Source organism: Oncorhynchus keta, chromosome 2 (assembly GCF_023373465.1).
Source record: "Oncorhynchus keta strain PuntledgeMale-10-30-2019 chromosome 2, Oket_V2, whole genome shotgun sequence".
NCBI lineage: Eukaryota > Metazoa > Chordata > Actinopteri > Salmoniformes > Salmonidae > Oncorhynchus > Oncorhynchus keta.
In genome coordinates, this window is record NC_068422.1 from 16,723,663 (window position 1) to 16,737,233 (window position 13,571).

Sequence of the window (13,571 nt, forward strand, 5' to 3'; positions counted from 1 at the left end):
TACTAGTGTGCTAGTTAATATTCTTCTTATGTCTGTCCTCCATACTAGTGTGCTAGTTAATATTCTTCTTATGTCTGTCCTCCATACTAGTGTGCTAGCTAATATTCTTCTTCTGTCTGTCCTCCATACTAGCGTGCTAGTTAAATTGATGCGACCCATCCCGGATCCGGTATCGTGACTTCGGCTCAAGCTCATTACCATAACGCAAAATGCAAAAAAATATTCTTAGAAATATTTAACCTCCACACATTAACAAGTCCAATAGCTCAAATGAAAGATAAACACCTTGTTCATCTACCCAGCAAGTCAGATTTCTAAAATGTTTTACGGCGAAAACATAGCACATATTTATATTAGATCACCACCGAAACAAAAGACAAGAGGCAGCCATTTTGTCCCAGAAAATATAAAATTTAAAAGTAGGATTAAAAAATAAATAATTCACTAACCTTTTGAAAATCTTCATCAGATGACAGTAATATGACATGTTACACAGTACATTTATGTTTTTTTCAATAATATGCCATTTATATCCATAAATCTCCGTTTACAATGACGACATTTCAAAAAATGCTACTCAAATGTCCGGAGAAATGATGATAGCTCCGACAGATAACGTCAGATAACAAGCAATAAACATGACTAAATATACATGTTCTACATATAGTTACAAAGATACACTTCTTCTTAATGCAACCGCTGTATTACATTTATTTTTAACGTTACAGAATTCGTTCACTGGCTATACAATGAGACGGCGCTCAGATATTAGCAGTATGTCTCCTCTACGTTTGGAGTCCACAGAAACCCAAAATAACCACATAAATATTCCCTTACCTTTGATGTTCTTCAATCAGAAGACGTAGAAGGAGTCATACTTACCCAATACATCGTTTGGTTTCAAGTTGTGTGTCTCTGTATTAGCATATGCTAACAGCTTCAGCTGAAATGCACCCAAAAGGACTTCTGGTCCCGCACTCTTGCACATCAAAACGTCAAAATTACATATTATATGTTGACTAAACTGGTCAAACTATGTGCAGAATCGAGCTTTATGATGTTTTTAACATGTATACACAGCGCGAACAGACAAACCGCCTTCAATTGGTGTTTCTTGGAAAAGAATGTGCCCCAAATCGGCCGCGCGCAATAGAGTGCATATATTTGAGAGTGACCCGAACATTTTCGCGCGATTCTCACAATGAACGCGCCATTTGAAAGCAGGCATCGCGCTGAACACATACATACTGTTCCCAGGATCGTTAGCTGCCTGGGAAGGGTGGGGGCGATGACGTCAAAGTTGACCCAACTTTTCTCTTGACAAGAGAGAGTTTGGGAGAAAGGCTGCCCTGAGAGTTCTGCTTTACATACAGACATAATTTAAACGGTTTTAGAAACTTTAGAGTGTTTCCTATTCAATAATAAGTATTATATGCATATATTAGCAATTTTGGGAAAACATATTTTCAGTTTACTATGGGCACGCACTTCCTCCAAAGGGGGCAGTATTCAGCCCTAGTCTTAACTGGTTAATATTCTTCTTATGTCTGTCCTCCATACTAGTATGCTAGCCAATATTCTTCTTCTTTCTGCCCTCTTCTCCCAGATGTGATCCACACTGTGGGCCCTGTGGCCAGGGGACATGTGGGTGAAACTGAGACCAAGGACCTGACAGCCTGCTACCAGAACTCGCTGGAGCTGGTCAAAGGGTTCGGACTGCGCTCTGTGGTGAGTACACACTAAGGGTGTACGATGGGAGCTAAAATTCATATCACAATATTTTCCACTGATGATAGCGATATAATATCACGATATACTCTGTGTGTGTATATACATATATATATATACTCCATACTATATATATACTCCTATATATATATATTTGCATTTTATGAGCCCTTCAAAGTTAATAAATGACAAAATATTGCTTGTAACCTTATAGAAACTGAAAGGGGATATTGCACATCACGGTAAACCTGTGCAAACATGAAACATAAACAAAGGTATAGGAGTTTAGTTTAAAAAATAGTTAAGGTACTCATGATGTAATTAAAAATGTAAATTCCTGCCAAATATAAGAAGTGCAAAGTCTGAATTCAAGTTGTAAACCTTTTCAAAGTAACTTCTTCAAGCATTAAGCAGACAGTCTTAATGCTTAATGTTTCTCAGTTTAACAATTCACTGCCTCCTTCTTCACAAGTTCCATGCCAGGAACACCAGCCTATTGACAGTTTCTGGCGTCAAAGTTTCCCTGTGGCATGTGACCACATTGTCCCAGTGCTAAATGCTCTCTCAGAGGGACAACTTGTGGCAGTGATGCAGAAGTATTTATTTGCCAGACAACTCACTTGTGGTAAGGTGGATGTGTGAACTCGCCACAACTCCAAAGGATCAGCCTGACAGGCTGATCAGACTGTAGCTGTCCAGCTATTGCTAGATGACCTGTCTCGAGGTACTGGTTTTCTTAAAGAAGCTCCTATGGGACTTACACTCACGGCCGGATGTGATACAGCCTGGATTTGAACCAGGGACTGTAATGACGCCTCTTGCACTGAGATGCAGCACCCTAGAGCGCTGCGCCCCTCAGCAGTCCATCGTCTTTTAGTCCAGTATCTTCCATTCTAGCAGTCCAGCGTCTTTCAGTCCAGCACTCCAGCGTCTTTCAGTCCAGCATCTTTCAGTCCAGCAGTCCAGCATCTTTCAGTCCAGCAATCCAGCGTCTTACAGTCCAGCATCTTTCAGTCCAGCAGTCCAGTGTTTTTAAGTCCATCAGTCCAGCATCTTTCAGTGTAGCAATCCAGTGTCTTTAAGCCCATCAGTCCAGCGTCTTTCAGTCCAGCGTCTTTCAGTCTAGCAGTCCAGCATATTTCAGTTCAGCGTATTTCAGTCTAGCAGTCCAGAGTCTTTCAGTCCAGCATCTTTCAGTCCAGCTGTCCAGCATCTTTCAGTCCCGCAGTCCAGCATATTTCAGTCCAGCAATCCACCGTCCTTCAGTCCAGCAGTTCAGCATCTTTCAGTCCAGCATCTTTCAGTCCAGCATCTTACAGTCCAGCATCTTTCAGTCCAGCAGTCCTTCAGTCCATCGTCCTTCAGTACAGCAGTCCAGTGTATTTCAGTCCAGCATCTTTCAGTCCAGCAGGCCAGCATCTTTCAGTCCAGCGTCTTTCAGTCCAGCATCTTTCAGTTCAGCAGTCCAACATCTTTTAGTCCTGCATCTTTCAGTCTGGCGTATTTCAGTCCAGCAGTCCATCGTCTTTCAGTCCAGCATCTTTCAGTTCAGCAGTCTAGCATCTTTCAGTCCAGCAGTCCAGCGTCTTTCAGTCCAGCAGTCCAGCGTCTTTCAGTCCAGCAGTCCAGTGTATTTCAGTCTGGCGTCTTTCAGCCCGGTCGTCTTTCAGTCCAACAGTCCAGCATCTTTCAGTCTGGCGTCTTTCAGTCCAGCAGTCCATCGTCTTTTAGTCCAACAGTCCAGCGTCTTTCAGTCCAGCAGTCCAGCATCTTTCAGTCCAGCAATCCAGCATCTTTCAGTCCAACAGTCCAGCATCTTTCAGTCCAGCAGTCCAGTGTTTTTAAGTCCATCAGTCCAGCATCTTTCAGTGTAGCAATCCAGCGTCTTTCAGTCCAGCGTCTTTCAGTCTAGCAGTCCAGCATATTTCAGTTCAGCGTATTTCAGTCTAGCAGTCCAGAGTCTTTCAGTCCAGCATCTTTCAGTCCCGCAGTCCAGCATATTTCAGTCCAGCAATTCACCGTCCTTCAGTCCAGCAGTTCAGCATCTTTCAGTCCAGCATCTTTCAGTCCCACAGTCCAGCATCTTTCAGTCCCACAGTCCAGCATCTTTCATTCCAGCTGTCCTTCAGTCCATCGTCCTTCAGTACAGCAGTCCAGTGTATTTCAGTCCAGCATCTTTCAGTCCAGCAGGCCAGCGACTTTCAGTCCAGCATCTTTCAGTCCAGCATCTTTCAGTTCAGCAGTCCAGCATCTTTTAGTCCTGCATATTTCAGTCTGGTGTATTTCAGTCCAGCAGTCCAGCGTCTTTCAGTCCAGCATCTTTCAGTTCAGCAGTCTAGCATCTTTCAGTCCAGCAGTCCAGCGTCTTTCAGTCCAGCAGTCCAGTGCATTTCAGTCTGGCGTCTTTCAGCCCGGTCGTCTTTCAGTCCAACAGTCCAGCATCTTTCAGTCTGGCGTCTTTCAGTCCAGCAGTCCATCGTCTTTTAGTCCAACAGTCCAGCGTCTTTCAGTCCAGCAGTCCAGCATCTTTCAGTCCAGCAATCCAGCATCTTTCAGTCCAACAGTCCAGCATCTTTCAGTCCAGCAGTCCAGTGTTTTTAAGTCCATCAGTCCAGCATCTTTCAGTGTAGCAATCCAGCGTCTTTCAGTCCAGCGTCTTTCAGTCTAGCAGTCCAGCATATTTCAGTTCAGCGTATTTCAGTCTAGCAGTCCAGAGTCTTTCAGTCCAGCATCTTTCAGTTCAGCAGTCTAGCATCTTTCAGTCCAGCAGTCCAGCGTCTTTCAGTCCAGCAGTCCAGTGTATTTCAGTCTGGCGTCTTTCAGTCCAGCAGTCATCGTCTTTTAGTCCAACAGTCCAGCGTCTTTCAGTCCAACGTTCCAGGGTCTTTCAGTCCAGCGGTCCAGCGTCATTCAGTCCAGTGTCTTTCGGTCTAGCAGTCCAGCGTCTTTCAGTCCAACAGTCCAGCGTCTTTAGTCCATCGTCTTTTAGTCCAACAGTCCAGCACCTTTAGTCCAGTGTCTTTCGGTCTAGCAGTCCAGCGTCTTTCAGTCCAACAGTCCAGCGTCTTTCAGTCCAGCATCTTTCAGTCCAGCAGTCCAGCGTCTTTCAGTCCAGCATCTTTCAGTCCAGCAGTCCAGCATCTTTCAGTCCAGCAGTCCAGTGTCTTTAGTCCATCGTCTTTTAGTCCAACAGTCCAGCGTCTTTCAGTCCAGCATCTTTCAGTCCAGCAGTCCAGCGTATTTCAGTCCAACAGTCCAGCGTCTTTCAGTTCAGCGTATTTTCTGACATATGTCAAGGTAGTTTTCTTCCTTTAGAGATGATTTGAGGAGAAAACATTTATAAACATTAAGGAACACAAAGAAAGGGATAAATACATTCAGTGGCTGTGCCTCTGAGAACACAACCCAAAGCTAAATAATGTTAGTTGAAAGTTACTATTAGATGTGACCTGGACATTGATGCTAACATTTACCATCAGTTACTGTTGATATATTGTCTTTGGCAGGTGGTTTGCTACCTTAATTCAGGCCAGAATGTTTTCAGACACATAACCAAGTATATATTTTTTTATTTCGACCTCAAAGTCTTAAGGAGAAGATAAAGTCAGTGGCTGTGTGGGTTACATAACTCTACACTATTATATTGGTTTGTGGGGTTTAAAGCGTTGGTTCACATTGGCTGGTTTTCAACTCCAAATTAATATGATTTAGAATTGGTTGTCTGGACTCTGACACATTGGTATGGCTGGCTTCCGAGTTAAGCGAGCAGTGTGTCAAGAAGCAGTGTGGCTTGGCAGGGTTGTGTTTCGGGATACTTATGGCTCGCCTCTCCCGGGTCCGTACGGAAGTTGCAGCGATGGGACAAGACTAACTACCAATTATATATCACAAAATTGGGGAGAAAAAGGGGTAAACACTATTTGGTTGTCAATATTGTGTCTTAAATTGTATTTCAGGTCAGCATATTTTTGGGCATATGTCAACTCAGAATTGTTGTGTAAACTTTGAAAAAAAATATTTGGGGAATTTAGTCATATGGAACAAACTATCGCATGGACAATACTGAGCAACTTAGCAGGCTGTGTAGCAAATCATTTATTGAAAAGAGGCAGGATAACACGACTCAGGACAAGACCCAGATGCAGACACAGGCGACAGACAGTTAGAATCTCAGATGTTTATTACAAAACAGGGGGCAGGCAAACGGCAGGTCCAGGGCAGGCAGAGGTCGGTAATCCAAGACAGCGTCAATAAGGGACAGAAAGGCAGGCAGGCTCAGGGTCAGGGCAGGCAGAGGTCGGTAATCCAAGACAGCGTCAAACAGGGACAAAACGGCAGGCAGGCTCAGGGTCAGGGCAGGCAGAGGTCGGTAATCCAAGACAGCGTCAATAAGGGACAGAAAGGCAGGCAGGCTCAGGGTCAGGTCAGGCAGAGGTCGGTAATCCAAAACAGCGTCAATAAGGGACAGAACGGCAGGCAGGCTCAGGGTCAGGTCAGGCAGAGGTCGGTAATCCAAAACAGCGTCAATAAGGGACAGAACGGCAGGCAGGCTCAGGGTCAGGTCAGGCAGAGGTCGCTAATCCAAGGAAGCATCAAACAGGGACAGAACGGCAGGCAGGCTCACGGTCAGGGCAGGCAGAGGTCGGTAATCCAAAACAGCGTCAATAAGGGACAGAACGGCAGGCAGGCTCAGGGTCAGGGCAGGCAGAGGTCGGTAATCCAAGACAGCGTCAATAAGGGACAGAAAGGCAGGCAGGCTCAGGGTCAGGGCAGGCAGAGGTCGGTAATCCAAGACAGCGTCAATAAGGGACAGAAAGGCAGGCAGGCAGGCTCAGGGTCAGGGCAGGCAGAGGTCGGTAATCCAAAACAGCGTCAATAAGGGACAGAACGGCAGGCAGGCTCAGGGTCAGGGCAGGCAGAGGTCGGTAATCCAAGGAAGCATCAAACAGGGACAGAACGGCAGGCAGGCAGGCTCAGGGTCAGGTCAGGCAGAGGTCGGTAATCCGAGACAGCGTCAATAAGGGACAGAACGGCAGGCAGGCTCAGGGTCAGGTCAGGCAGAGGTCGGTAATCCAAAACAGCGTCAATAAGGGACAGAACGGCAGGCAGGCTCAGGGTCAGGTCAGGCAGAGGTCGCTAATCCAAGGAAGCATCAAACAGGGACAGAACGGCAGGCAGGCTCACGGTCAGGGCAGGCAGAGGTCGGTAATCCAAAACAGCGTCAATAAGGGACAGAACGGCAGGCAGGCTCAGGGTCAGGGCAGGCAGAGGTCGGTAATCCAAGACAGCGTCAATAAGGGACAGAAAGGCAGGCAGGCTCAGGGTCAGGGCAGGCAGAGGTCGGTAATCCAAGACAGCGTCAATAAGGGACAGAAAGGCAGGCAGGCAGGCTCAGGGTCAGGGCAGGCAGAGGTCGGTAATCCAAAACAGCGTCAATAAGGGACAGAACGGCAGGCAGGCTCAGGGTCAGGGCAGGCAGAGGTCGGTAATCCAAGGAAGCATCAAACAGGGACAGAACGGCAGGCAGGCAGGCTCAGGGTCAGGTCAGGCAGAGGTCGGTAATCCGAGACAGCGTCAATAAGGGACAGAACGGCAGGCAGGCTCAGGGTCAGGTCAGGCAGAGGTCGGTAATCCAAGGAAGCATCAAACAGGGACAGAACGGCAGGCAGGCTCAGGGTCAGGGCAGGCAGAGGTCGGTAATCCAAAACAGCGTCAATAAGGGACAGAACGGCAGGCAGGCTCAGGGTCAGGGCAGGCAGAGGTCGGTAATCCAAAACAGCGTCAATAAGGGACAGAACGGCAGGCAGGCTCAGGGTCAGGTCAGGCAGAGGTCGGTAATCCAAGACAGCATCAATAAGGGACAGAAAGGCAGGCAGGCTCAGGGTCAGGGCAGGCAGAGGACGGTAATCCAAAACAGCGTCAATAAGGGACAGAACGGCAGGCAGGCTCAGGGTCAGGTCAGGCAGAGGTCGGTAATCCAAAACAGCGTCAATAAGGGACAGAACGGCAGGCAGGCTCAGGGTCAGGGCAGGCAGAGGTCGGTAATCCAAGGAAGCATCAAACAGGGACAGAACGGCAGGCAGGCAGGCTCAGGGTCAGGTCAGGCAGAGGTCGGTAATCCAAGACAGCGTCAATAAGGGACAGAACGGCAGGCAGGCTCAGGGTCAGGTCAGGCAGAGGTCGGTAATCCAAGGAAGCATCAAACAGGGACAGAACGGCAGGCAGGCTCAGGGTCAGGGCAGGCAGAGGTCGGTAATCCAAAACAGCGTCAATAAGGGACAGAGCGGCAGGCAGGCTCAGGGTCAGGGCAGGCAGAGGTCGGTAATCCAAAACAGCGTCAATAAGGGACAGAACGGCAGGCAGGCTCAGGGTCAGGTCAGGCAGAGGTCGGTAATCCAAGACAGCATCAATAAGGGACAGAAAGGCAGGCTCAGGGTCAGGGTCAGGGCAGGCAGAGGTCGGTAATCCAAGACAGCGTCAATAAGGGACAGAACGGCAGGCAGGCTCAGGGTCAGGTCAGGCAGAGGTCGGTAATCCAAGACAGCGTCAAACAGGGACAAAACGGCAGGCAGGCTCAGGGTCAGGTCATGCAGAGGTCGGTAATCCAAAACAGCGTCAATAAGGGACAGAACGGCAGGCAGGCTCAGGGTCAGGTCAGGCAGAGGTCGGTAATCCAAAACAGCGTCAATAAGGGACAGAACGGCAGGCAGGCTCAGGGTCAGGGCAGGCAGAGGTCGGTAATCCAAGACAGCGTCAATAAGGGACAGAAAGGCAGGCAGGCTCAGGGTCAGGTCAGGCAGAGGTCGGTAATCCAAAACAGCGTCAATAAGGGACAGAACGGCAGGCAGGCTCAGGGTCAGGGCAGGCAGAGGTTGGTAATCCAAAACAGCGTCAATAAGGGACAGAACGGCAGGCAGGCTCAGGGTCAGGTCAGGCAGAGGTCGGTAATCCAAAACAGCGTCAATAAGGGACAGAACGGCAGGCAGGCTCAGGGGCAGGTCAGGCAGAGGTCGCTAATCCAAGGAAGCATCAAACAGGGACAGAACGGCAGGCAGGCTCAGGGTCAGGGCAGGCAGAGGTCGGTAATCCAAAACAGCGTCAATAAGGGACAGAACGGCAGGCAGGCTCAGGGTCAGGGCAGGCAGAGGTCGGTAATCCAAGACAGCGTCAATAAGGGACAGAAAGGCAGGCAGGCTCAGGGTCAGGGCAGGCAGAGGTCGGTAATCCAAGACAGCGTCAATAAGGGACAGAAAGGCAGGCAGGCTCAGGGTCAGGGCAGGCAGAGGTCGGTAATCCAAAACAGCGTCAATAAGGGACAGAACGGCAGGCAGGCTCAGGGTCAGGGCAGGCAGAGGTCGGTAATCCAAGGAAGCATCAAACAGGGACAGAACGGCAGGCAGGCAGGCTCAGGGTCAGGTCAGGCAGAGGTCGGTAATCCAAGACAGCGTCAATAAGGGACAGAACGGCAGGCAGGCTCAGGGTCAGGTCAGGCAGAGGTCGGTAATCCAAGGAAGCATCAAACAGGGACAGAACGGCAGGCAGGCTCAGGGTCAGGGCAGGCAGAGGTCGGTAATCCAAAACAGCGTCAATAAGGCACAGAACGGCAGGCAGGCTCAGGGTCAGGGCAGGCAGAGGTCGGTAATCCAAAACAGCGTCAATAAGGGACAGAACGGCAGGCAGGCTCAGGGTCAGGTCAGGCAGAGGTCGGTAATCCAAGACAGCATCAATAAGGGACAGAAAGGCAGGCTCAGGGTCAGGGTCAGGGCAGGCAGAGGTCGGTAATCCAAGACAGCGTCAAACAGGGACAAAACGGCAGGCAGGCTCAGGGTCAGGGCAGGCAGAGGTCGGTAATCCAAGACAGCGTCAATAAGGGACAGAACGGCAGGCAGGCTCAGGGTCAGGGCAGGCAGAGGTCGGTAATCCAAGACAGCGTCAATAAGGGACAGAACGGCAGGCAGGCTCAGGGTCAGGTCAGGCAGAGGTCGGTAATCCAAAACAGCGTCAATAAGGGACAGAACGGCAGGCAGGCTCAGGGTCAGGTCAGGCAGAGGTCGGTAATCCAAGACAGCGTCAATAAGGGACAGAACGGCAGGCAGGCTCAGGGTCAGGTCAGGCAGAGGTCGGTAATCCAAGACAGCGTCAATAAGGGACAGAAAGGCAGGCTCAGGGTCAGGGTCAGGTCAGGCAGAGGTCGGTAATCCAAGACAGCGTCAAACAGGGACAAAACGGCAGGCAGGCTCAGGGTCAGGTCATGCAGAGGTCGGTAATCCAAAACAGCGTCAATAAGGGACAGAACGGCAGCCAGGCTCAGGGTCAGGTCAGGCAGAGGTCGGTAATCCAAAACAGCGTCAATAAGGCACAGAACGACAGGCAGGCTCAGGGTCAGGGCAGGCAGAGGTCGGTAATCCAAGGAAGCATCAAACAGGGACAGAACGGCAGGCAGGCTCAGGGTCAGGTCAGGCAGAGGTCGGTAATCCAAAACAGCGTCAATAAGGGACAGAACGGCAGCCAGGCTCAGGGTCAGGTCAGGCAGAGGTCGGTAATCCAAAACAGCGTCAATAAGGGACAGAAAGGCAGGCTCAGGGTCAGGGCAGGCAGAGGTCGGTAATCCAAGGAAGCATCAAACAGGGACAGAACGGCAGGCAGGCTCAGGGTCAGGTCAGGCAGAGGTCGGTAATCCAAGACAGCGTCAATAAGGGACAGAACGGCAGGCAGGCTCAGGGTCAGGTCAGGCAGAGGTTGGTAATCCAAGACAGTGTCAAACAGGGACAGAACGGCAGGCAGGCTCAGGGTCAGGGCAGGCAGAGGTCGGTAATCCAAAACAGCGTCAATAAGGGACAGAACGGCAGGCAGGCTCAGGATCTGAGAAGGCAGAATGGTCAGAACCGGGAGGACTAGAAAACTGAAACTAGAGATACTGTAAAACAGGAGAACACACTGCTTAGACTTGACAAGACAAGACGAACTGGCAACAGACCAACAGAAAACACAGGTATAAATACAATGGGGTAATGGGGGAAGACACCTGGTGGGGGGTGGAGACAAGCACAAGATATGAGTGTTCAGAACAGTCGGGGGAGAATGGTAGGGGGGAGAGAGAAAGAGCCTGTACCTCTTTAATCCTCAGAAATACATGTGTTAGGTTTTGTTTTATCCACCATTTCAGTTTACTCTTTGCACGTCACCCTATTCCCTATAACAGTGCACTACTTTTGACCAGGACCCATGGGGCTCTAGTGCACTATAAAGGGAATGCGTTGTGTTTTGTTTCTGGAACACATTCCATGTGTTTATTTCAGTTTATCTAATGTATTTACCCAATATGTATATATTTATTAGAAACAGACCAGTGTTTTCATGGGGAGCTAGAAATCCTGTCTAAGGTATTTGTACAGCTGTTCTGCGTTGAGCTAGGCCTTGAGTGAAAACACTGGCAGTGCATCCCAAATGGCATGCTATTCACTATATAGTGCACTACTTTTGACCAGAGCCCTATGAGCACTTGTCAAAAGCAGGGAATTGGGTGCTAAGTGCACCACATAGGGAATATGGTGCTATTTGGAACAAAACCTAGTTTTGAAGTTTTGTGATTGACTGGTCCAGTCTTGAAGGATGATGAGACCTACTAAGACTGGAATTATCTACCACATATACAGTTTTACTTTACTCATACACATGCAAGCGCATGAACACACACACACGCCATGTGGACTTTTCTTCCATTGGCTATGAACAGGACAACCGAGAAAGGTTTCTATTTTCCGTTATTAAAGAAATACGTTTATTTTTTATGGGGTGGATCAGCTTTAATACTGCACATAGATTGTTGCTTCCATCAATGTAATTGTCTGCATCATTTCCAATCCCCTGTATATTTTTGGGGTAAATATATATCCATAGACAGTGCCTTGCAAAAGTATTCACCCCCCATTTTTCCTATTTTGTTTCATTACAACCTGGAATTAAAATATATTTTGGGGGGGGTTTCTATCATTTGATTTACACAACATACCTACCACTTTGAAGATGCAAAATATATTTTTATTGTGTAACAAACAAGAAATAAGACAAGAAACAGAAAACTTGAGCGTGCATAAGTATTCACCCCCCCCCAAAGTCAATACTTTCTCTATATTTATATATACACAAAAACATTCATACATATACACATATATATATATATATACATACATATACACATTTTTCTTCAATATACCTTTATTATTCCCTGCAAACCCTACCTCCCCTCCCCCAACTGGAGTAAACTAATAAGCCGTGGTCCTGTAGCTCAGTTGGTAGAGCATGGCGCTTGTAACGCCAGGGTAGTGGGTTCGATCCCCGGGACCACCCATACGTAGAATGTATGCACACATGACTGTAAGTCGCTTTGGATAAAAGCGTCTGCTAAATGGCATATATTATTATTATTATTATTAAACAATAACACTTAGGCTTCTACTTCCAGCTTATACATACTATATACATTTTACAGAAACAATCTATTTTACAATGGTTATATTTAGTTTGTTTTTAGTCCTGGCCTTCCTCTATTTCTGATGTTCATCCAGATTGATTTTTATTTGTAACTGTGCTAATAAACAAACGTTCGGAACCTATATACATTTTACAGACCCTGTATTTTGTACATTTGTTATCTTGTTGTTATTAAGAAATAGTTATTTGTTTTTCTCATTTCTCACTCTTACAGTGATGTGGCCTCCATTCTCTCGCTCTCGCTCTCGCTCTCGCTCTCGCTCTCTCTCTCTCTCTCTCTCTCTCTCTCTCTCTCTCTCTCTCTCTCTCTCTCTCTCTCTCTCTCGCTCTCTCGCTCTCTCGCTCTCTCGCTCTCGCTCTCGCTCTCGCTCGCTCTCTCTCGCTCTCTCTCTCTCTCTCTCTCTCGCTCTCTCTCTCTCGCTATCTCTCGCTCTCTCTCGCTATCTCTCGCTCTCTCTCGCTCTCGCTCTCTCAAATTCAAATTGAAGCTGCGTTATCGGCATGAAAGACATTGGGTCAGTATTGCCAAAGCAACAATGTATGCAATATACTGTACAAGTAATAAAATAATGAATAATAAATACAAGTCATTATATTGTAAAAAGGTATCTCCTTCTCTCCATCTCTCGCTCTCTTTATTTTCTTCTAACAGTGATGTGGCCTCCATTGGTATTTTGCTTCCCCGTCTATCCACTTAAACTTCAAAAGAGAGAGAGAGGTGAACTATTAGCCACAGTGGGTCCTTAGGTGTGAGAGTTCCAAGTTTTTTTGTTCCAAATTCTTGGATCCAAGTTATTTTGTTTATAATTCATAGTAGTTCCTTAGGTGCAAGTTCTGCTTCCAAGTTCTGTTGTTTATAAGCCACAGTGGTCCCGTGTTCCAGCCTTGTTTCAGACTCACAATCATTCCAGGTTCCTGGTCAGTGCTAAGCTCATTTGAGTTGGACTGTGTTGTGGGCTAGATCAGAGTGGGAGAGCCCAGTTGAAACCCACAACAGACAGGCAAATAGCCAGTATGTGTTTGTGTGTGTGTGTGTGTGTGTGTGTGTGTGTGCCTGCGTGCGTGTTTGTGTGAGTCTGTCTATGCGTCTGTGTGTGTTTTTGAAAGTGCTAGACGCTGGGCTCCCTAATGGGGATTCCAGGGCATTACAAAGAGATACAAGTCAAAACTAAATGTAACACAGGATAAACCAGAGCATGAAAGATTAGAACACACTTGGCCTGGGCAGCTAATCCCTGTACTGTAGGGCCCAAACCCACTCTTCAGGCAGATAAAGCCATAGACACGTGCTGCTAAATGGACTTAGAACAACATGCCAAACACAGTCACCCATAGAGTAGACAACCTCC

At 47.9% G+C, this 13,571-nt stretch overlaps 1 protein-coding gene across 1 annotated transcript in view; it reads left to right on the forward strand.

Moving 5' to 3' along the window:
• The window catches only part of LOC127913265 (ADP-ribose glycohydrolase MACROD2-like), a 496,709-nt gene that overhangs the window by 32,794 nt on the left and 450,344 nt on the right, over positions 1-13,571 (forward strand). The window contains exon 2 of the mRNA XM_052485172.1: positions 1,607-1,728. Coding sequence (XP_052341132.1) covers positions 1,607-1,728 — 122 coding nt within the window. The remainder of the gene's footprint in view (positions 1-1,606; positions 1,729-13,571) is intronic.